Raw genomic sequence first — 25111 nt, 5'->3', positions numbered from 1 at the left:
ATATCATATGAAGATGTACCTGCGTTCATGGCTATCCGGTGCGTCCTGGAGCATCGGCTGCATCTCCTCCTGGGGTGACGGTGTAAGGGTAGCTGTGGACTGGTGGCTGTAAGATACAGCAGCAGGTGAAGAGGCTGCCCCTCGGATGGGAGGAGTGGGACCCCTTTCCATCTCCTCTTCCTCCTCGAGCTCGTCTGGCTGCAGGTACATGTGAGAGGGGGGCATGGGGCACTGCATGTCTGGGTCACAGCTGCCAACGGAGAAAAATAAGCCTCATTACCTTCATATCACTCACAGGAAACATGCATGTTTTTTATATACTGCAGGCAGAAAAACATGCACTAAATATTCATGCCACCTTTCTATCAAGGTTTGACAAGAAACTGGCGCTAATAGATAGAAAACCCTTGGGGGCAAGTGCTTGCAATGAGTGAGAGAAACCAGAAAAAAAATAGAGAAGGAAGTATTTAAATATAGTGTGTGCATGCCTGTCAAATTGTCTGTGTCTTCGCGTCTGTGCAGACATGTCCCACCTTTCTTCCATCGACAAAGAGTACTCCTCTGTGCTTCGACTGGGGGGTGGGTTTGCAGGGGGAGGGGGCAGGAGGTCAGCCCAATTCATTGTGCTCTGTTTTGGTAGTTTGGGGGTGCGTACTCCCTTCTTATGACCCTGGCTCCCTGTTTTAAGAAAATGGGGGGGGAAAAGGCACTCTGTTACTCACAAGATACCTACACACACATCGACTTACATTCACTTTGTGTCTGAATAACACATCAATTATTGATGCTGAAGAAATCAAGAGGTAATGAGTAAGGAATTGACGGCTTTAACATGACTGGCTAGGAAAAAGGCGATCATTTTACACTTAGGAGTGCAAAGGCTAATGCAGCCCTCTACTTAATGCATGTATGCACACATACCTCTCAGTTATTAAACCATGAGAAATTCTATAAAACAGTTATTTCCCTACAGCGATATTACCCAGCACCAAGAGAAAAGGTAGGAAGAAAATGGGAGAAAAGGGTCCAATTAAAAGTGAACTCTTAGAATAGTGAACCAATGAGGTGTGAGGTGCAGCGAGCATTAAAGGCATCGCCTTAATGGCTTGAACTTCAAATGCAATATCAGAATGGATACATGGCATTAGGGTGGCAGCGTTGCATGCCGCCTCCAATGTGTTATCATTTGTCCTTGTCTGCAGACAGACATTGAGGCCCTGATGAAATTAGGCCGCTCCATACTGGAATTAAAGTAGAGCCAATTAATGGAAGCAATGCAAGGACAAAGAGAGATAAAAAAAAAAGCAAGAAAACAACAACATAAAACAGACTTGATTTTAAATGATCCTTTTATCTCCTTTGTGTTAAACAACCCATAGATGACATTTCACCCAACAAGCATAAGGCTCAAGCAAAAATGCTGGTGTGGTGCATGTGCCTTTGTTTGGAGGCATTGTTGTCTGTTTCCTCTTCTCTTTTTGTTCTGCAATTTTCCACCTTCTGGAGGCCGATCCCTTTCAAATTCTTTTCAGGATAGGCTGACATGGAAATGAATCGAATCACCATTTTAAAGCACGAATTGCTAGCTTCTCAAATTGATTTATTGCTTTTGCGTATTTTCAAACGGGGAAGGGGGAATGATTGTGATTATATGTTTCAAAACAATAATTAGCTCGGAAAGTACTTTGACAGTTATATTAAAAAGAGCATGAAAAGACGAACAATCTTTAGAGGCAGAAAGTCCTCAAATGTGTTGATTTAAACAGAGATTAAAACTCAGACTTCCCAGCTGCTCTTGAGCCGACCGTCTTACCGGAGGTGCTGCTGCTGCCTCGGTCGGAGCTGTTGTAGGAGCCTCCAGTGTGACTGTCGTGTGTCTGGTTGTAGGGGATGGTGGCTGGCATCGGGCTGTCCCCTCCTCTGTAGCGATCTGATGGTAGGCAGAATACATTTTATGGTTAGCAGACATCTTTCCAACCCCAAACTTTATAATCAAACAGCTTACATGACGAATAACAGAAGCATAACATTTACTAGTCGTAAAAAAAACACTGCACAATGGAAAAGTGAAGAAGCATGCAGTCCATGCTGTATCATTTCAGGTGAGTATGTGAGGACATGCAACATCTGCACAAAAAAAAATCTCAAAACTATCACACCAGCTGTGGTTCCTCCCTGCAGGTACAACAAGGTGATGATAGCTTTGTTGAAAGCCCCTAAACATCCCAGAGTTATCTTTGTCTTTCCTTCAGAAATGTGACACCAAAGATAAACCCTCACACCTGCCTTCATCCCAGAAAAGACGACCCAGATACCAACGACAGCAATTCAGGCCCGGGCCCTCATTTAACAGCAAAGATTACAGATGATTGCATAGAGGGTGATGAGGGGTTACATGAACGGCATACAGACAAGCAGAGAGAAAGAGTGATGACGCTTATGTTGACTGAGGAGAAAATATGAGCGCAAAACTTTTCTACAGGCCTTTTAGGAAAGGATGAAAGAGCCATGAGAAGAAAGCGGGGGAAGTATCAGGCGGAGGAAGATCATGGCTTGGCGTTGGCCGCTGGGTTTTCCACACACTCACCCTTGTTCAGCTTGTTTTGCTCCATGATGTTGTACTGCAGCTGGGAGGCCATGTCCTGTTTCTGCTGCTGGACTGAGGTGGGCTTCCAGCAGTGTTTCTCGTTCATCTCCCCTCCAACTCCAAGTCCTCCTCCTCCTCCTCCTCCTCCTCCTCCGCTCCCGCCAATTCCTCTGTCTGCGTTGATGTTGTTTCCCATGATGGCAGACTGGATGAGCTGGGTGGTGGCGTACGGCGTCGGCTGTCCCCCCGGACCCACAAAGCGTCCCTCTTTCAGGTTGGGGCTGTTGAAGGTCTTCATCTCATTGATCTTGTTGGACAAGTCTACATCTCCGTAGACTCCTGACTCTGGCACAATGAGGTTGGTCTGCTTGTTTTCCATCTGGCTGTTATAATTGGCGATGCAGTCGGCTGGAGAACATGAGGAGGGTATTTAGTCAATCTTGTCTGCTGCTGATCAGCTTAGAAACAGTATGCCAGCGCGGTAAAAGCTTTAAAACAATAGGGCTTCATCTGACCTACTGCCGAGCTGAAAGCATTTATTGGAGGGGAGTGAGAGACATTTACATACTAATTTCAGAGAGCTTTTCCTATTTCTGTGTAAAGTCTCAGTTATCTTTGCCAAATGATGATCTACTTTAGGTGAGTGACACAGGTTGTATTACACCTTCCCGCTCAGCCTCTCCCATGACTCAATGTGGGTGTCATCACTGTTCTTCCCCATCTGACAGCGGGAGCGTCTTTACTCATTGAGAGGGACAGAGAGACATGTCTGTATCAAAGACCTGGAATGGGGCGTGCGGTAAAAGCACAGCTTCCCTGACAGATCCAATTTTCCCTGGCTCATAAAATATTCAAATCCTCCAGCAGATCTGAGAGCCAGCCTTGCGGTAAATACCAAGGACGGCCATAGGTGCGTGCTGCTCGTGCCACGTGGCTCACATTTCAGCTGCACAGCTCGATCAGCTCGACACTTCAAAGGTTGACGTCTGAAAGCGCCCCTATGGCTCAGATAAAGGGACATTAACTCCTATTTCTTTGCTCTGTCACCTCGTCAGTGATCCTCTTAATGCTCACAGAGTTTAGGTTTGGCACACACACAAAGCATGCGTCTGGCAAGCTCCTTAGTGTCATACAGCGGGGCGTCATGCGAAGAGTGAGGGCTGCCTTATTCCCTGTTCAACATCTCACATCGTGTTAAGGTAGAGTTAAACACTTCAACCTCAGAAGAAGGGTGATTAGCACAGAGAGAAAAAACTCAACCTGATGACCATAAAGTCTACAAAATGAATTATTAATCTTCCCTGCGAAAGGTTTGAAGTAATGAGGAACTATTGCGGGGCAGGATGGATATTAGGCCAAACAGCTGCGTAGGAATTATGGGCTGCCCTTAAAGAAGGAGTCCCAAAGTGCATAATTTAGAACATAAAGCATTTCATTGCAGTCCAAGTTTCTAAGGAAAGGGTTAGGTCAGAGCTGAACATTAATAACGTTAAGTCCTGTGTCATCCAAGCTGAAGTTTTTTGCCCAAAGTTTTACTTTGTTCTCTTTTCAAATAGGGCAAAGTGCATGTGTGTAAGTAAAGTATATATTGTGTAGTCTTAGTGGATAACATTTGAGGCAGAGTTAGCTCCTGTTGGTTTCTAACTCCGGTAACGCTGAAAAACAAAAAAGCCACCTGCTGTTCTATAAGTGTCTTTGCTTTTACTTCCCTTTCTACTCTGCTTCACCCACTCTCTCTCTCTCCTCTCCTACATTTCAGTGTATGTTTTAGCATACACTTATTCCTCATCCCGCCGTCCTCCTCCCTCCCATCTGCTCTTCCAGGTGCACCTTCCTCCCTCTATCGCTCTCTCTTCTTCTGCTTCTGGCCACCGTCTGCAGTCCAGCCTTGACCTCTTCGCCCGCTGCACATTTCTTAAATAACTGAGCACTTAGGGGAAATTACATTACCGGCTATAACAACAGTATGGAAATCAGCAGAGCAATTCGATTAGCAACCGAGTAGAGCCATAAGCCCCTCTCAGTGTGCTCCTTTTATTTCCTTCCTAAAACAGCTCTACTTTAACCTGCGATAAATCAAACACACAAGCACACAGGCGCTCTTAATCCTAATATTTCTTCAGGTTTTTCTGGTGGAGACCTGCAGAAAGGAGAGATACACAGAACAACTCTCCAGGGAGCTAACCCAGATATCAGATTTGACTTCCTTTTTCACTGCGGATTCCCCCAGCTCCTACATTTCTTATCTCTATAGTTATTTTGTCAAGGACTGCATTGTCGGGTTTGAGGGGAGTGTTTATTTTGGCAGTTGCCCATGTACTAAAGAGTTGACACTACAAACAGCACAGTACCTGGTCGGCTGTATGTTGCCAGGTTGCTGTCGCTGTTGCCGTTGCCTGCAGTGCAGCAGTTGATGCTGCAATCGTTGTGGTTGGAGCAGGAGTTGGGCCATGTGTCAGCTAACCAAGGCTGTGTGGCTGATTCCCCGATGTTCAGCAAACCAGGCCTGAAGGAAGAGGAGAAAAAAATTGGACTAAATGTTTAACAATAGTAAGAGACTAAGCCAAAGCCACAATGACATTTATGTGAATGAACTGAAACACCCGCAGAACATAATATTTGAAAGAGAAGATTATGTGGTGTTTATTTATCCAGCAGCTAAGAATAGGAAAAATAGAAATCCGGCTTTACTTCTTCTTGCCTTTTGGCCAAACACAGACATTCACACACATACACATAAACACATCACACACACACACACACACACAATCACACACCACACAAACACAAACACAGGCCCAGGGAGCACATTAGAGAAAGGCCCAGCTAAATAAATTTTGTGTGCTTGACTTGCCCTCAGCCGATGACACTTTCCCCGAGCCCTCGTGAGCATTAACGATCCACATGGATTAGACAGCCGGATAAAATTCACTCCCAATGTTACGAAATATGCGTCATGAACAGCCAGTGAACCATGAACGCTCCCCAAGTAGATCCCATGGTGTCACAAAACATCTCTATCATTTAAAAAGTTTTTCCTTTTTCGCTGTACAGAAGTTAAGAAGTGGAACTGTTGTACTTTTGGACCAATCATCGTCTGGCAATCCATCTCTATTGTTTCCATGTCTTGCTCTGATTTCTGCAGCTATAATCCCAAAACAATACAGGATCACTTGTTCAACAGGGATCTACTGTGCAACCTGACCTCAGGCTAACCACTGGGAGTTAAAGGAGCGGAGAATAAATAGCCTCCTATTGCTCATGAAATGAATCAATCAACTATTCGGAGAAAGAGCACGGCCAAACAATGTTTCACTATTGAAATCTCAACAGTACGACTCCCAGTTTGCATATCCCAACACTGAATTGTCGATGAATTACGTTTCCTCGTTCCCTCTCAAATGGCTCTTTTCTTGGGATTCATTTTTTGGGTAATGAACACATTTGTCTAGAAACAGCCAAATACAATCTCACAATAGCTCCTCAATCACCCGGCATGCAGTTGTATGTGGATATTGAATCACCATTGTCTTTGTGCAGTGCTGACACAGCCTTGCTGCATATGGGATTCAATCATAGTGTAATGAATATGGATTGATGTTTTCAAGCTAACTATTCATTAACACATGAACAGCACAAAAACGTAAATTTTAAAGAGGGAAACAAACAATTACTTTTTTGTCTGCACACTCACCTTTCATACTGTATGAAAACATGCACAAAACCCATCCAGTAAATCTACAAATTAGTGTTAGCACATCGATGCAGTGTTTACTGACTGATTATGTACAGTGTCAGTGTTTGTGCACAATGCACCATTCCACAGCATAAAGAGGTGTGTCTTTGCCTCACTCTGTGTGTACACATGTCCCCATGCCTGTTTTTAAGGTGATGCTATGGCACAGCCTTGTGGTCGGATGTGGTTTTCCATCATATAGGGGAAGGATGGGCTCCTGGCAGACTACATGGGGCTTTGTTCATGTTCTGACAAACCAAATACAACTCCTTACCCCTCCTTAGCTCTGTGCTGCTTTAAAAAAGTCACAGCACTCCCCCTAGTGTTTGTTGAGGGGAAGTGCACGTGCCCAACCCTAGACAGGCTGTTTTGTTAGTTATAATATTTGAATCGTTACTATATATCCTCACGTGTGATTTTGTTTGAATATATTATTATGTACAGAGAGATACAAATCATAAAAATGATCTGATAAAAACAATTAATTCTTCTCTTACCTTCCAGCACTGCTAACACCTTCTCCACCTCTCTGATACGCCACTGAAAAGAGAAAAGAAACATTTTTAAAACATGATTTCAACGATTCAACACAAAATGATTGATTTGATTCTGGATTCACAGCTTGTTAAGCTTTGATTTCAATACTACTTTTAGCCAGGATGAATGAATGTGTGTGGCACAATTTTTGGGCTGGCACACATACACACACACACACACACACACACAGAGAGCATACAGCAACAGGAGCAGGAGGAGGATGTGTAAGAGGCTTATGAAGAACAGAGATGCAGAGCTCTTTGGTTTCCTGGCTCGGGTTCAGCGTGTTTGAAGCTCCTTGCGCTGCAAGTTGGACTCTTTCATGGAGCTCTAAGCTGCCGGTGTGTGAAGGAGAGATAAACTTCCAACTTTAATTACAATCTCTTCCCTGAGAGGAGAGGGGAAGGTAGGGCCTGAGCTGTGTCTATTCCTTGTCTCTCTTTTCAAAACAGGAAGTGTGCTTTTGGCCTCTGCATGCTGCCTGAGGAGCTCTTAGATTAGCTCTCTTTAATGCAAACCAAAATGTCACGATATGGTTATAGATACAAATTGACACAATGCACTGCAACATCCTGGTTTTACACCAGGAACCAGGGCAAAGATTTACTCCTTTAAAGAGACTGAGAGCTAACCTCACATACAAAGGATGCGCGTCACCTGAAAGATTTCCAACGGATCTTGAAACACTTTTGCGACTTCATAAATGATTCTACCTGATTGAAAGCCTCAAGGCAATCAGAAACAACGCTGCTACTGTTTTGAAAAGACCTCTGCACAGACACGAACTGCCAGTGTAACCACAAAAAAACTGTAGTTTTCTTTCTTTTTAGTTTCACTTCCTCTCACCTTTTCACTTTTTCAAATTTGCAATTTCATTAACCTGTGCAAGCACCCCTGACACACCTCTGGGGAACAAAGAACCAATTCAAACATATGAAGAAAAAGGAGAGGACTGGCAATACAAACTCTCACAGTGAGAGAGATAGAGACTCACAGAGAGAGCTTTGCTTTTATCTACTTTACACTGTGTCACTTCAATTGGCAGATAACCTCCTTAGCTCGGCTGCCGCTTGCCTATCTAATTGGCGTGTTGGAGTGCTGGTGATGTGTCATCATCTTAAATCCCATCTTGGGTTGCCAGCAGCCCTTTGATCAAGTTACCACTAGTTTTAACTGCTCCTCGGTAGTGTGGCATCACTTCTCCTTCATCATTACGTTCTGACATGACCCAAGCATTCAGTGGAACACTTATTTCTTGGTAGATCTTCAGACTGTGTCAATGATGGGCTGCTTTTATTGGTACACATTGAGTGTCCCTGACTGACTTCACAGTCAGTAGCTGTCGTCACGTTCTTCTGTCTTTTAAAGGAAGTGTTTCACAAGTGTAGGGGAGAAGCTGGTGTGTATGTGCTGTACAGGGGATGGACATGAATACAAATGTTGTGAATAGAATATGAAGTCTTACCTGTAGGTGTGAATGTAAAGGATGGCACTGTTTGAACAGAGAAAAGGGAAGAAAATTACATTAGAATGATGTGTATATCAGAATTTACTTCCTGCCCCATGATTTATGTTCTTTATCCCCACATAGTTTCTGTTTTAAGGATGGCTGTATTCGCACACTACTCGCTGTCCCCTACAGGCATCTCTGGACCCCAACCGAGGGACAGTGAGTGTTGCTGCTGGTTCAAATCCTGGACCAGAATGTCAGAGGCCCAGCTGAGCCGGAGTCACCTACTGTGGAGATATCTGTTGCTATCTCTAAAACTCACACCATCACCCACACAGCTCAATAACACACATTTTGGCATTGAAGGGGCCCTAGTGCAAAACATAAAGCTTGTGCAGGCAGATTTAGAATCTGTACTGCCTGTGCAGTACGGTATCTTCTATGAGATACATTCTGTTTGTTGTTGCCCTCTTTGAAGACCTGAGGAATGATGCACTATGCATGAAAGTTGATGCAACACTCCCATCAAGCTGAAAGTCATCCAGTGCACTGCCTTAAATATGTGCATTTTAGAAAACGTTGCATTTTATTTCAACCTTGAGTTTAAGCATCTGAGAAGATGATACACAGCTGATGTCAAGATTTCATTTCCTCAAACACTTACTTTATACAAAAAAATGTGCCAAAAAGTGTCCTCTGAATGCCACAGCTGTCTTATCATGTTTGAATCTGTCCTCTTGGAGCACAAACAAATCTAAAGATAGGAGCATGTTGATGGCTTTATCTGTTTGATGAATGTCTTTGAACAAGAGGGAGACTAACACTTGATAAGCAAACCAGCCTGTGACAAATGCACATGTAATTTAAATACAGAAATCAGGTTTCTATTCTGACACAATTCACTCATGTTTGATACCCAGATAGGTGAAGCTAGGAATCCTTATACATTTTTTGGTTGCAGAAATCTCAGACTTTTCATTTAGATTATTGCACTTGCAAGATATTTTGCTGGAAACCTGCTGGATGTGAATTGCACAATATTGCAGTGTTTCCATTTCATTGACTACAACCACACTTTTTCATTAATTCATTCACTGGCAAAAAGTAAGAAAGGGCTTTGAATCATCCTTGTTGGAGTTTGCAGTTTTAGAGGTAACACCAGAAAACAGACACATACAAAAGTCTCAATTCAGCCTATTTCACTTCAAGTGCAGATTGTTGCTTCATGTGGTTGCAATTATACTCCTTTCAAAACATTCTTAGTTACCAGTTCCAACAAAGACTGAGGCCTCTTGTGGTCTGTGTGCACTTGGAGAAGAAGGGGGGGAGCATGTCTGCCTACTGTGCCCAGGAGGAGCTTTGTGAGTTCATGTGAGTAAACATCAACATATAGAATCCCAGAAAGTCACAGGGAACCTCAGACGGCTCCTCCTTCGCCTGGCCATAGATCCTTGGTGCAGTCATAAAGTTTTTTAAACTACTGTTCTATACTTGAATATTCTTTCCAAATAAACCGTTTTATAATGACTTTAGTTCAAGAATGTTATTGGATGAAAACCTCACAGATTTCACAAACTTTCTTTCCTAGGGAAAACTAACTGTAAGGCCTGGAACAACTTCTTAGCATTTAAGAGTTAAAGCTCCTGTGAGCAGTGTTTAGCTGGCTATGAGACATACTTAAATTAATATTGATGCCTCTATATGACCTTCAGCACCAATATTGTTTATTTCTATGTAGGTATTTTTAATGCCTGAATAACTGCAGCTGGAAAGGTGTCAGATGAAGTGATGCCCAAAACAGCCTCTATTATATTTCTCAGGGCAAATATTCTAAAAGAGGGATACATTTGACTGGTAAAAAATAAGCAGGATGATTTTATGTTAAAAACGTTTACGTGTACGGGACAAAATCAGCAAACCAATAAAAGGTATGTCCTCATAGAGCCTTAAATCAAATCAACAGACATTTTTTAAATGTCAGACTGGTCATTGTGTGGGTGTGTGTACGATTATGTAAACCCTGTGAAAAGACACATTTCTTACCATTATAGATGACGTAAAGGTATGTGTAAAAGCCGTTAAAAACCACAGCGCTTAAGGGAAAGCTTAGCTGATGTCTCTCACTTTCATGAGACGTGCAGCTCCCACCAGTAGCATCACTGCAGTGGCTCAGAACAAGTTTTCTATATGACAGCCACAGATAAGCCACAGCTAAGTCAGTCTATTGTCTGTGTGTATCTCCAGGTTGAAGGGAGGATCTCCTCTAACCCCGGCAGTCAGAGGTAAACCTGAGCCCAGCAGTGGGGTCGATGCAGGTAGTCCTCACAGGCAGCAGCTGCACAGCCCAAGGCCACACATTAAGGCAGCCCACACATAAATGAGGCTCAGAAAGAAAGGCTAATAGCTCTCCTTATACTGTAACTATTGCGAGCAGAGGTTGGGCATGTCGTGAACCCTGTCACTTCGACTCAAGTCAGGTAGAAAATACACTGAGTTATGCCATGGCTACTCTAAGAGGGTTGAAACAGCCATGGGAATTGATTCTTTTATTTGAAAAACACAAGGGAAGTAAATGCTATTAAGAGGAATGCAAAATGCTCAACTCCTGCATATTAAAAGGCCCCTCTCTGCGAAGAAAAAAAAGTACTTCTGGCATGTGAAAATGTCAGTATGTCCTTGATAAAGCAGGATTATAGCGAGCCACTCTCTCTTTCCCAGCACAGTCAGAAGGGAGTTGCTAAAAGGGGGGAGTTGTTGGACCTCTGAATGTACTTTACTGAAAACACTCTTCACACACGCCTGCAGAATCAGCGTGACAGAAGTATGAAAGAGAAATAAAAGACGTCTTCATGCGGCACTCTCAGCGGGGGCTCACATCACATCTTAAAGTACTCGACTGGAGAGTATACTTTCACTTCGACTTCACCTAGAGCGCTCTACAAAGACGTCTTTCTGTGAGTGTCAGGAAGGATCTGAGCGAGGGTGGCAGAATTCAAAAGAAAAAGAAGCAGAAGAAGAAGAAGGAGGGGACTGGCTTTGAACCAAAATAAATACAGGACAACAGTAATAAATATTGCATTGCATTTTGTTACCAAATTTTGTAAGTGAGAAACTTTCTCCAACCTAAGACCAGCTTTGCAAAAAAGAAACTCAAGTGGATATTCCTGTTAAATGGGTATTATTGGCCACATTTACTGACCTTTGCGGATGCCTGCATAGCTGCTGGAGAGGCCGTTCCTTTTCTTTCGGTGTCTATACAACCAGATGCTGAACACCATGAGGATGATCCAGCAGGCAGCTCCGATGCCTGCTATGAAAGCTGGCTGCTTGACCACATCGGAGATCTGCTGGGACAGAGGGTTCTCGTGGATCACGCTCTCTGTCATGCGCCCGGATGCATCTGAAGGTAAGGACGGAGGAGACAAGAGAGCAGGATTAGAAAGCATAGAGGTATATGCTTGGTGGTGCAAATTTGAAGAGAACATAGCTGTTGTTACAAACGAAAACGTGGGGACAGAAGAGGAAATTATCTTAAACCTCAAACTGAAATCTTGTGGAAACGCTTGGAATAAGGAGGATATCTTTTTTTTTAAATAAAGTCAGCATTACACATACATAAGAACATTCCTCTTTCACCTGACACACAAAAGGATTCTTCATCTCAGCAGGTGTGTATGAGGCTAGGATGTGAAAATGGAGTCATTTCTCTCTATTATTCAAAAGGCTTTCATCACAAATCCCTGACAACAACGGCAGGTGAGCAGAAGAAAGCAACCGAAGACATTCAGACTCCGCCTGTGTGAACCACACGAGCCTGATCCAAGTGGATAGGAAACCACAGAGAGAGGCCTCATTTACACAGAGCAATGCCGCTTTCATAATCATATAAATAAATCCAATGAGATCATCCTCAAACACAGACACCACAGTAATTAGCAAACTCAGGCACATCTGTGGAAAAGCGAGGTGTGAACGCCTCGAAGCTGTTTCTGCTGTGAATCGCGGCGTAAAGGCTCCGTCTGCTCACAACAAGCAGATCTCGTCTGTTTTTCTCATCTGTCTATTCTCTCTGTGCTTCTCCCTCATGCGTGAGACATGAAAGACTTCTTTGTGCCCCACCCCCCTCCGCCATTCCGAAATTTCTTCATGTTCGTGTTACTTTGTCTTCATCTCATTTTCTCGAGTCTTTCATGCTGCAGCCACTCATCTCAACCAACTTTCACAGCCAGAGGCAAAAACACTTCCCCCCCCCAATGAAACCAGCCCCTCCGCATGTACTCCTCCACATCCCTCCGCCTGGCTTTGTCTCAGTCACTCTGCCTGTGTCTCCATCCGACTGCATCTCTTCTCTCTTCTCAGTTCTCTCAATTTGTGCCTCAGTCTGGCCGAGTGTACCCAGCATGCCAATGTGACTAAGCAGCCCACAATGGACTGTACAGGTATCCAGGCTGGGATGACGCATACAAGCTCCAAGTGTGACAAATGCATTTGGGTGGAGAGCTGGTCCCTAAGGCACATTGTTCCACTCCAGTGTTGGAACATGGCAACAATCACCACAGGAACTCTTCAAGGGAGAGAAATTGTATCAGTCACAGCCGATGCTTCTTCATGCCCATCCCAGCCCACTCAATCACACATTTAAAACCAGACGGACATCTTTTTCTCCCTCTCTTTCTGCCTCATACTGATATTCACATGTCTTCCATCCGTCTCCTGAGCCAACCGCTTCAGGGAATAAAAGCTGACAAAACATCTCACAAATTACGTCCATCCACACCAAAATACGGAAAAAAAAAACAAGAGCTGCGTGAGAGAGAAATTGCCCCAGTGAAATTTGCAGCTTGTTTCTTAGCATTAATAACATGTCATGTCTGCACCCAGACTGCAGGATTCATTATTTGCCTTTGTTGTTTGAAGCGAGGCAGAAGCAGAGAACACTGCATCCTTGACTTGGAGAGAAGAGCAGGGTGGGGCACAAGCTAAACTGCTCTGCCACACAGGAATTTATTGTGTCCTTTTTGCAGAAAAAAAAAAAACCCACGTCAATGTGCACAAAACTGCTTAAGTTCTCTGTCACTCAAACTCATCACATGCTTCCGTGTCAAAGATGATGATTGTTAAACAGTAATCACTTTAATTACAGTTTTTAAGCAAAGCTGTTGGAAATGAAAGACAAGGCAGGTAGCTGCTTGAACATGTCTGACACTATGAGATAGGAATTACATAACCATCTGATGACTTGGCAGAAAGTCCCTTTATTTGAAATGACTGGATTGATGCCATAATAATTTGTCAGATGATTGTGTATCGTTCGGCATGTGACGATCGCCAGAGGACAAACAGAAACAACAACAAAAAAGATCTTCTCGAGGAGGAACAACACAATGACAAGACCTCCTGTGAGAGGGAAATGAAGTGCTGTTTCTACTCACCAAGCTGGAAGAAGGTGATGTCGCTCTTGACCCCAGGACCTGCCCCGGTGCTGGCTGCTACCTCCACGCTGTATCGAATCCCAGCGGCTAGGCTGGGAATCAGCACGGATAAGGTTGAGCCGTCAACTGTGCGGTTGATGTGGTACCTGCTCTCGTTCCCCAAACACCAAATCTGCCATAACAGAAGACACGGAGAAAGTGGAGATGGAGGCGATGTTATGAGAGTTTTGTGACAACATTCGGCTTGGTAGCTGCCACCAATCTGTGTCTTTATAATTGGTTTGCGCTGCTATTGCTACGTTTCAGCACGCTGCGGGTATTATGTTACATCTCTGAGGTAGGAAAACATTTTACAGCATGCCTTTATGTTTTACAGGCTCTGCTCAACACAGGGTCAGTATTAGGCGAGGTAGCCATAACACAGCTCAGTGTGGCCTTAAGCCCATGAAAAACAAATGGGGATCAGTAATCGCCTCCATAACCCAATTTGAGCTGAAGCTAAGTGCTGTCACTCCCAGGAAGCAGAGCAGTCTGACTCAAACCAGGGTCACAAAGAGACGTATACATTCACCTCAGCGTGAGGCCTGCAGACCTCCACATCCCCAAGCCCTGACACTCTGCTTTCTTTACCCCCCAACCTCCTCCAAATAGTTAACCAGGTTAGCATACACACTTCCTGGCGCGCGTGTGTGTGTGTGTACATGTGCCATATTTGCACTTCTATCATGGAACTACAAAGTCCTGAAATTTTCTGTGTATCTCGAGAAATGTCTGCTAGTGTAAGTGCTGCTGGGGAGGGGGCTCGGTAATGAGCAGGGAGCGCTCTCGAGCTGGACTCAAAAAGCATGAAATTACTATAAACCTATCATCTGAAAACATTTACCTGGAAAATTAACAGTGTAGCTTAACTTTTTTTCCCATGCTCTGCCTCATCTCCCCTACTGCTTCTATAACCTACAGTATATACCCTGTAACAAAAAAAAAGAGGCTTTCCAATTAAAATACAGGACTTCCACAGCATAATGTATGAGAGCACAAGGCTGTCCAGAGTGAGGCCATTACAAAAAGAGAATACATTATCAAAGTAAGGAGGAGGAGGAGGCTAGGAGAGAGGTGCTGTAGGTTGAAGGATGTATTAGCAGGGGCTCAGAGCAGGGAAATGACTGGAATTACAATAGAGGTCTGTCTCTTCATTGGTTTGTCCTTGGTCATTATTATAATAGCTTGTTGTCCTTCGCTCCATTACACACACTATTACACGCCTTTGTATGGATGTCTCTACTTAAACATAAAACTCCACTATAGTTAAGATTGATGTGGCTTTAAATATTTAATTCTTTGAATGTTTATTTGTGACCAAACAACAAATAAAAGCCGGCCCTACTTGTTATGAGAGGTCAAACATTTACCTCCACTCAACACACAATTATCATAAATCACCATCTCACTACTAAGAGACTTTTTTTTATAATCACCACAGAAATTGCTCCACACTACTTTCATTCACCTTTATAGAGCCATAAGATGCATGATTCTACTATGTCCACCAGATGGCACCGTTTCCCCACAGTTTTTGACCATTTCCCATGCTTTGCTTCCTTTCCTCCCTTGTGTCTGAGTCTCTGTCATTACTCAGAGGATGAGCATACAAAGGTGTGCCTCAACCAGGAATTCATTACCTTTCCATGTCTGTGCATTGTCTGGTCCTGTGTTATCTGCATCCCTGTTTGGGTCTCCTTTTGTGTCCCTATAATAATAAGTCCCAATCGCTCAGACCCGAGCAGGAGGCTGAATGTTTTGCTTTTTGTGTTACCTTGTACTCCTGGACCACCCCATTCTGCTCCTCTTCTGGAGGAGGTTGCCAGGAGACCAGGATGGCGGTCCCATTGTCCCCGCTCTCTGTCACTGTAACCTCACGGGGAGGGGCGCTGGGGGCTGGGGTGTAGACAAAAGATGGGGGGGGGGAAAAAAAGAACACACCTTCATATGTGATATATTTTTTTCTGACTGCATGTAGTCTCTCCCTGTCTCCTCTCATCACATTCAGCTGTCAGAAACGGTCCTTTATCTCTGCATGAGACTGAGGCTGAGTGCAGAACAAAGGACTAATCATCAAAATTAGGACGCTTTCATCTGCAAACTGTGTTTGCTTAATACAAGCGCTTTTGTCGATAAATAAAAGCAAGTAAGTGTTTACCCAAAAACAGTCGGGGAGTTATGATAGCGGGGTGTGGACGGTAGGGTATGAAAGCAAACCTGTGGTCCACTGGTAATTAAACTAAAATAATTATGATGCCAACATAAAAGACTTAATCACAGTGTGAGCAAGTGTTATAAAAATAGGCCTTTTTCTCTGCTTATGGGAGAGCAACATGATGGTAATGCTCCAAAAACAATTATCAACAAAATTGGGAACAGAGAAGGATCTAGCCGAAAAATATCAAATCACTCCCACGCGCGCACACACACAGACACACGCACACACACACATACACACATACACACACTCTCTGCAGTAAACACTCTGCTCTCACATTTCTCTTCGCTGTTCGCTACAAATTAAAATTTGCAGTTGGGTTTCAACCAAACCTCATGAGAATGCCACAACCACGCCCTTTGAGAAATCAGTTTAACACTTGCACCGGAGTGTTGTATCCATCGGGCCTTTTACAGAGCCGAACATCCACCCTAGCATGCTCGAATGCACCACATTTGAACAGAGCATAATCCGGCTCTCCCTGCCTGCTGTGAACAGCTGTTGTATGCTCTCACACATGCAAGCTGTGCATATAAAACTGTGTAAACATGAAAACATGCATGCACACATGCAGGCACCAAAGCAAACTCGCACACAGTCACATCCCCCACCTTCCTCCAGCGTCTTGCCAATTTTGACATCGCTGTCTGTTCCCTGGAATTCATTGAAGAAGGGGCGGACTTTGAATTCATATGTGACTCCCTTGCGAAGCTGTGGCACGACAGCGCTGTCCTCCCCAGGGGTGCGGACCTCAAACACGGCCCACTCGCTCCTCTGCAGCCCCTCAGGAGAAGGCCTGTACATCACCTTGTAGCCCTGGATGTACTGCGACTGCTGCTCTGCCTAAATAAAGAAAATAGAACAATGATGGAGTCAGCTTGACTTGATTAGCTGCTGTACAGTGAAAAATAACATAGTGATGTGGATTCATGAAACTGGTACATGAGGCGCTGGATGGAATGGGGTGCTAACTCATCACATCACCTCTCAGTTTAACCATCCACATCTACATCTCTGGCTTTCTATGCGCCATTTGGAGCAGCAGCGATTTGTGCAAACCACAGTATGAGGTCATTGGCCAGAGGTTCCTCTAAGTCTGGAGCTGGTTAAATAGGGCCCAGACTCCCAGAGCAGCCTGTCTCATCCTGTCCTGCTCTCCAGCGTACTGACTGGGGAGAGGGGGGAAGTTGATCTTTATTCAGGGTACCATAGGTCTAGAATAGAACAAGTTACAGGGCATCTGATACAGAAAAATGGAGAGGATAGGATTGGTTAAAGTTGCATTGAGCTTCAGCATGGTTTGAGGGAAGAATAACCGCTAAACCTGTATGCTAATATCCCTACGAGTCCCTGTGGAAGGCAAGCAGCCCTGGCTTGTAAAGATTTTAGTGATTTCTTTATCCCTCGCCTGTAAAACACGCTGCCGGCTCAGGTGGTCTTCATTAGCCTGAAAACTGTGCAACCATTTACCACGACACAAAGGAAAAAGTAAAACCAAGAAACTCCACATTGGGAATAGATTTAAAGCCCAAAGAACAAGGAAACTAGAATGTCAGTCCCTCTCTTGTCGTGTGTTTTTTTTTTTTCTGGCACATTCCAAGGAGACAGAGTAACTGGGCAGTAATGTTTTTAAATCAGTCTTGACATGTCAGTATCCTTTTCACATTTCCTCAGACCCATTCATCACTCATTCTGGCACTTCATAATACCTGGGAATGTAATGGTGGCCGTGTGTCAAAAGGCAAAACTTGGACTTTTCTTAGCCATTCCTAAGACAAATGTCTACTATGAAAAGTGGGAACCCATGAACATGGGTTGTATTGTCTAATGAGCTAAAGAAAAACAATAACCAAATTTATTGTGGGGCAATATTTGAGCTTCATGTTCAGTTTTTACCAGCAAAGAAAGAGCACTATAAACTTCCAGTTGTACTTGTCCTTCTCCCACCTATCCGCTCTAACATCTGTAAGCCATTTCCACTTAAGAGCATGAGTTGGCCGCCTCTTCCTTCTCACTTGTATTATTTTAACAGCCAGCAAGTGTTTTCAATCTGAGAGGGCACAGGCTGGCACGCCACACACTGCTGTATGGTACTACTTGGCCTGCAGAACGCTGGGAGCTATAGTCTTGACTTTCGGGCGGATGAGTGGTCCACTGTGGGCGCAGCAGCAGATTTTTGGTCTCTGGCCAGTCGACCAGTTCAGGCTCATGCCAGATGGACACTAAGAGGACTTGGACTGTGTTCCAGGCGGCTCGCAGCAGTGTCCTTCCTCTGTAGGGTGCTAGGACGGTAGCACATTAGCTCGACTGAGTGGCCTGACAAATTGACCATGGGCGTATCGCTAAGCTAACCTCGGCCGATCTGGTAACCAAAATGACGGGTGATCCATATGTCAAACGGTAGCTGTTTGAAAACAAACCGATGAAATAAATAATTTAAAGAGAAATAATACTTACTGTCCACTGCACCCTGACAGATGACGAGGAGAGAATGGTGGGGTTGTGCAGGTGGATAACCACTTCTCCCAACTCCCTTTGGATCTGACGGTGATCCACGCCCTGACTAGTCGGAGGGATATCTGCAGGCAGAAGCACAGACAAGAAGAATTGAAGATCTTCTCTAAAAATACAAAAAACAATACTGTCAGTAAAGAGTGTGTCCTCACCTTGTGTTTTCACAGCTTCAGTGATAGGACTGGGATCACTCAGCCCGTAGGCGTTGGCTGCCCGTACTAAGAAGAGGTAGACTGCGCTGGGCTTCAAGCCCTTTAGTACAAATGACTCTGTTTTCACATGCTCTGCCAAGGTCTGCCAGCTGCTCCCTGATGCATGACTGAGGACACACAACGGAGAGAATTAAAAGTTTTTTTTTTTATCAAGGCAACGCGATTATTTTATTCATTTATCATCTAAGCTAATTCATTTTACCTGAAGGCTTCTACGATATAGGAGGTGGGTGTGGCTCCAGCATTCAGGTTGGGTTTCCAGGAGAGGGTGACGGAGGTGCGGGTGACATCAGTGACCTCAGGTTTGGAAGGAGCACTTGGGATCAGGTTTGGGTCAGTGGGTCTGTTTGGCTGGACTTGGACTCCAAACTCTGATAATAAAATGGAAAAAAAGAGAAACAGACGGATAACGTTTCTGGTAAGGCCTTGTAAAGAAAAGCATGCAAACATCAACAAACTTCATTACTACCCTTATTGTTAAACCTATTATTTCATGAAGCATACCATCTACACATGCAATATGAGACACCCCCCAATGATGTAAATAAAACATAAAAAAGGAAGGTTTTTCCCAGCTCTGTCTTGAAGATAACACTTGTTATGAATTGGTGCTATACAAATAAAGATTGATTGATTGATTTATTCATGGCCTCGAAACATTGCAATGATGTTAGCTTACCATGGACCTCCAAGAAGGCTTTCCATGAGGCCTCTCCGCTGGGCGTGGAGGCGATGCAGGTGTAGGTGCCAGTGTCACCAAGCTGGAAGTGTCGAGTGGAGAACATTTGGTTAAATTGAAATTATTCAAATGTGCGCCACAGTGACTGGAACCGGTAGTAGTCTTACTCCATTTTTTTTATGCCTCTCGTTATCTCTCCCCCACCATCACTACTCTGCTTATTGAAATTCTAGTGGAGTCTGTAGCAAGCAGCTGTCATTGCCTGATAATCTCAATATCATTGCTTTCATAGCAGAAACCGGGGGAAAAGCAGCTGGAAAGGCCAAGTGGCAGAGCATTCCTAGTCAAATGGAGAAGATTTTCACAGGATCACAGACTAATTGGAGACCTTTCTCTCTACCCTCCCCCTGAGCAGAAGGAGACATGGTGCTCTGTGCAACAGATGTGGTAGCAACCTGTATTGAACATGTATGCTCAAACCTCGATTATTCATATGCTAGTAAGTACCGTTGTATGGTATGTAGGTAGTTGCACTAATTCAGGAACCAAACGACTACAGAAAGTCGTAAGAGAACTAATATCTCTCTGTGTTTTTTTTGTTTTTGATGGAAATGAAATCAGCAAATGATTTACATCTGCTTAGAAAATACACACAGAAAGAGATCAGTTGATGTGCCACATTTTTCCTGTGCAGTAGCTCATGAGCAAAAAGAGCTGGGAGAAAGCCTTTTCCTTTAATAGAATACTTTGATCGACACCTTGATTTTGGATCAGGCTCAAAACAAATGATTTCTTTCCTGGCTCATGGCTTTAATTGGCTCATGGCTTACATTTTTTTGTTTCCAAATCCGATTAAAAACTGTTTTTGAGATATTCAGCTTGCTAATGGAATAATAAACCAACACAAAACATAAGCTTTTTGCCAAATTCAAAAAGGAATATGTTCTCACTGCTGCAATTTGAAAGACGTCTGCTCTGTCAACTACGGTTAAAGTGAAACAGACAAATAATTCTGTGGCATTGTGTAAGCGAAACTGAGGAGAGACACACACAGAAAGAGATCGCTGAATGAAGTGAGTGTGAACATGTTCTATGAGTAACACTCAAGGTGCATTTCTTCTTCTGTCTGACAGGTGAGGCAATTTTCGTCGAAACCCAGCAACAACAACCCTCACGCGGCCACATTAATAAAGTAAATTACCTCCCGCATCAAAACCATCTTCATTAAAATGTTGTCAGGGAGAATTGACAAGTTCATTAATGCAAAGTGCCTGCGGAGTTTACACGATTACAGCAGGAGAGAGGGGTTCAGACGCATCCCCTCCCGCCTGCCTCGCTCCGGCAGCCCGATCGCACCGCAGCCCTGTCACCAGAAGACACGCCAGCATTCATCAGCACACCGCAAACTGACACGAACTCTGACCCTGTGACGCCTCCATCTGGAAGACACGTCAGCACCCCCTACTTGTCTCTCCGTGTGCTTTTGAGCAGCATCACATACACACACGCACAAATACACTCACGCGCAAAATTACACACGGAACCCACTGTGCTCGCTGCCTGACAGAAACTACAGACTGTTCGACTTCACAGACTCCGTTTCAAACCCGCGACAACTGACTGACAGCCCACTGAGGGATGGCTGCTGGCAGGGAACATATGCTTTATTTACCAACCAGCGGGGGTTCGCCCGGCCCATTACAGATGTGATACGGAAAGCTTTGAAGTATATTTGAATAAATTTAGACATTAAAGGCAGCCTATCAGAAAGGAATTGATTAAAAACACAATTATACTTTTATATAAACATAGAATTCAAGGGAAAGTTTAAACCTTAATTGTGAAAATACAGACTCAAAGAGAGATGCTTCACTTTGTTTGGTGTTCAAAAGGGACCAGAGCATGTTTATATGCAGGTGTCTTACCTTGGCATAGCGAATCTGCAATGCACCAGTGTCCAGCTGTTTGATCCTGGAGTCGTGTGTGGACACCAATACACCGTCCTTCCTCCACAGGATGGTGGGGACAGGGTTTCCTGATGCCACACAGTTGAGAACCACTGTGCCGTCCACAGCTACTGTCTGATTGGAAGGTCCCTGCTGGATTACTGGTGGCGGGCGGTCGGACACAACTGTGTAAGAAAGAGAAGCAGCAATTATGTGGAGGAGGTGGAAAGAGGAAAATTGGGTAGGTGTTCGTGTGTTTTGAAAGGGAATGAAGGAAGAGCGGATTCAGACAATTATATGCAGCTTGTCTGAGAAAACATGCAAAAGGCTGAACATGGTGGGAATCTGACAATGTAATGTAAGCGTGTGAGACTGCAAGGCAAGTGGAAGAGGAATTAGATCCAATTTTTAAGAACTGGAAACAATTTTCGAATCATTCAGCAGCAGGAGTCGAACTTAGCCAAATACAAGCAGCGTAATTAAAATGAAACAGCCTCAGATACTTCAGTCTTCTCGCTTCAGCTCTACCAGACGCCTGGCACTACGTGTGTGTGCACACTCCCAGCCAAACCCCCCCCCCCCACCCCCAGTAGCCCATCCCCCCAGCCACAAAACACAAAGCATGGGAGAAAAACGCCTTAAATGCCATGCAGCCTGAACAGACAATGTTATTAGCAAGAGGACGTTTGTACTTCTCCTCCATGGCTGTGAACCCTGAGTGTTCAACCAGTAAACATAAAAACAACAAAGACAGAGGGAGAAAACATGGATTTGACAAAAAGAGAAACGACATAACCGGGGGGAAATGAGACAAAGAGGGAGGAGAGACTTAAATTACATTCACCCAATAATTTCTTCATTTCTATTTTGTCACCACTGTGGTGTTATCCGTCATGTTCCCGCTAAAGGATGTCTGCCTCCCTCTGATTATTATTATCATTCATAGCACTATTGATGACCATTGCTGTCTGCCTCGCTGATTTACTAGCATCTTCCATTCAGTGAGGAGCAATGACATTAATAGCTATCAAAGAGTAAAGGCAACACATCATGATGTATGTACATGTGCATGGATCCTCAGAAGCACACACCAATGTAATCTCTGGAACGCTTTGTCTTTGCTTTTGTGCAAGAGATGGTGCAATTACTAAAACATTGCCAGCATGACCTGTAATTACCAGATCTGCCTGCAGAGAAGTGGTGGCCTCGGAGCAGCCTGCTCACTTTAATAACTGTTATTATTATCCAGAGAGCATGACAGAACCGGAGAGAGAGAAGCGGATAGAGGCACGGAGCACACCATTGTAGGCCTGAAATGAAGAAGGACATTTTGTAAATGAAGGGATGAATCTAGGTGTGTCGGAGAAGAAATAATAACCGGCCAAATCTCTGTGGGAATGCTAGAAATGAATCCAAGGTTGGTCCACCGGGCTGACGGGGGATTGGCTAGCAGAGTAATTAGAGGACCCAATCCAGACCTCACCACACAGCCACAGTCTTCAACGGTAGACAGCAGCAAGCAAGCCATGGAATACCAATCCTGAGCCATGGTCTGGGTGCACAGGCACCAGAGAGTCTCTACCTCTGACAGGAACACATTGAACAGTCCAGACCAAACATCCATTTTGATATTAATACGCTCTGCAGCGCGACCGCAGCCTTTCAGATGAACAGAATTATCCTCATGAGCCAAAGATTATCTGATATACCAACATTTATCCAATCAAGCGTCCTTGCAGTGTTCCTCTAATTCCCCCTGAGGCTTTTCTCCATGCAGACTGTGTCTTAAAAAAATGTGCTTACCATCAGTGACCTCTAGCAGAGCCTTTGTGATGACACTGCCTGCTATGTTGAGGGCCTGACAACTGTAGTATCCCATGTCTGAGCGTTCAGCATCAGTGATGGTCAGATCCCCAGTCTGAGATACAGACAACCGGCTGGAGGGCTGAGGAGGCTGGTAGGAGAAGAGCAGGTTCTGTGGGGGATGAAATCAGATGACAAAAATCAGACTTTCATAAACAGTAGAATGGCTAGAATACATTTATTGGAAAGGTTTAAGATTTCACTCAAAAGTGCAAAAGGCACTCAAAAGTAGAAGTCCTTTCAAGGGAAGGTTGGCCATTTTTTACCCCAAAGCTTTGGATGAGTGTGCTAGCATGCTGTCCAAATGGATTAAGAGCATTTTGAAATTAAAACCTTTCTTCAAGTGTATTATGTTTACCTGGCTGCCTTCCTGCTGCCAAAAAATGGCTGGTTGTGGGTTTCCAGTGGCTTCGCACTGGAAGGTGACAGTTCTGCCAACGCCAACCACCTGGTTCCTTGGTCTCACCACAAATGCTGGGGGTACTGGAGGACAGCCATGAGAATGGTTAGCCATTGAATAGACAAACTTGCCATAGTTTGTTATTATAGGAATCATAATATTACAGTTAGATGTAGCTAGGGTTATTTGAATAAACAACAAGGGAACTTTGACTAGAGCTGTGGTGCCTGTATTCACAGGATTTAGGCTCATTTTCAAAACATTGCACGGTGTGTGCACTGCAGATTAAACAGAACGTTTATCAAATTCAAAATGCAAGCATATTATAGATGTAATGAATAGAAAAAACAAGGGTTACTACCCTGCCCCCTCATTTGCATGGGCAAGGGCATGAGCTGTTAAAATTTACATGGAAATGGGGAATAAATTTGAGCCATCTGTCCCTGCTGACACCCTCCAACAGCACAGGCCTGAACCAGGATGCTGTATCCATGCATCTTAATGACAAATTCCATTTCAGACTAAGTGTGTTGTAGTAGCCCAATGTCATGTTTGCAGCTATACAGTGGAACTGGACCTGGCTTGTCTAATAGGCCATCAATGTGAGGAGACACATTTTGAACGTAAAGGTCAAGAGGCAGACCACCTTCAAAAGGATTTTTAGATATGTCCTCAAATATCATAAATCTGCTGGTATTTTAATTCTTCCATACAGATGCTGTGTGATGTGTAGGGAAAAGCAATCTGAAAACTGTCATTTGAAATACAGACATAATTTGTCCGTAAATAAGACGGGCTGTGGTAATGCATAAAAGGAGCAAATAATAGAATGAAATGATGCAGCTTTACCTTGGAGGGCCCAAGCTGAGCACATTTTTACCCATTAATGTCCTTTTTGTCACTGTTGCCCATGACAACAGAAACATGAGTTCTGATTGGAGGGTGGAGAAGTGATGGGAGGTGGATGGAGGGGGGTTGTGACAGCTTCCTGTCTCTGTCAGGGCGGTGAATAGGTGACGGGTGACATTTCAACTTACCAGACACGACTAAAAAGGAAACAAAAAGACAACAACAAAAAACCCAAAGATGAATAAATAAATAATAAACAGCATGAGAGAAAGAGGAGAGATATAAGAAACATAACAATGTGATGTCCATGGTTTCAAAAGAGTCATGTTTTTATGATTTGTGAGTGTAAAGAATTGTCATATTTGACCCCTTGGCTCAAACCAAAGGGAGCACATGTTACAAAAAGCAAAGAATAGGTACCATGAGTGATCAGGAATGCATTACAAATGAAAACACACAAAAAACTTCTGATGAACATCTGATTTAACGTTCTAAAAAGGGCATGTTCAAGGATAGGAAAACCTCTGGATAAAATGAAACTAAATGAAAAAACACATAAAAAACCATTAAAGACACCATACAGATGTTTTATCCTTGCTCTGTTTATTTTTTCCCTCTTCGTCTAGATGTTGTGTGAAGGTGACTCATC

At 43.9% G+C, this 25111-nt stretch overlaps 1 protein-coding gene across 6 annotated transcripts in view; it reads right to left on the bottom strand.

Moving 5' to 3' along the window:
* The window catches only part of robo1 (roundabout, axon guidance receptor, homolog 1 (Drosophila)), a 226610-nt gene that overhangs the window by 6354 nt on the left and 195145 nt on the right, over positions 1-25111 (bottom strand). For 3 of the 6 annotated variants that reach the window (XM_061046934.1, XM_061046935.1, XM_061046937.1), the window contains 18 exons: positions 23572-23696; positions 23154-23325; positions 21330-21535; positions 19405-19486; positions 18928-19096; positions 18666-18832; positions 18457-18578; positions 16611-16842; positions 15556-15677; positions 13743-13914; positions 11510-11710; positions 8326-8352; positions 6821-6863; positions 4939-5093; positions 2588-2995; positions 1814-1930; positions 489-678; positions 20-250 (listed from right to left, as the gene is read on the bottom strand). In XM_061046934.1, coding sequence (XP_060902917.1) covers positions 20-250; positions 489-678; positions 1814-1930; positions 2588-2995; positions 4939-5093; positions 6821-6863; positions 8326-8352; positions 11510-11710; positions 13743-13914; positions 15556-15677; positions 16611-16842; positions 18457-18578; positions 18666-18832; positions 18928-19096; positions 19405-19486; positions 21330-21535; positions 23154-23325; positions 23572-23696 — 2941 coding nt within the window. Of the gene's footprint in view, positions 1-19; positions 251-488; positions 679-1813; positions 1931-2587; positions 2996-4938; positions 5094-6820; positions 6864-8325; positions 8353-11509; positions 11711-13742; positions 13915-15555; positions 15678-16610; positions 16843-18456; positions 18579-18665; positions 18833-18927; positions 19097-19404; positions 19487-21329; positions 21536-23153; positions 23326-23571; positions 23697-24650; positions 24660-25111 lie in introns of all 6 variants that reach the window. The other 3 variants (XM_061046939.1, XM_061046936.1, XM_061046938.1) reach the window with 3 other exon arrangements.

Source organism: Labrus mixtus, chromosome 9 (genome assembly GCF_963584025.1).
Source record: "Labrus mixtus chromosome 9, fLabMix1.1, whole genome shotgun sequence".
Lineage (NCBI taxonomy): Eukaryota > Metazoa > Chordata > Actinopteri > Labriformes > Labridae > Labrus > Labrus mixtus.
This window is presented reverse-complemented; position numbering and strand designations above follow the sequence as displayed.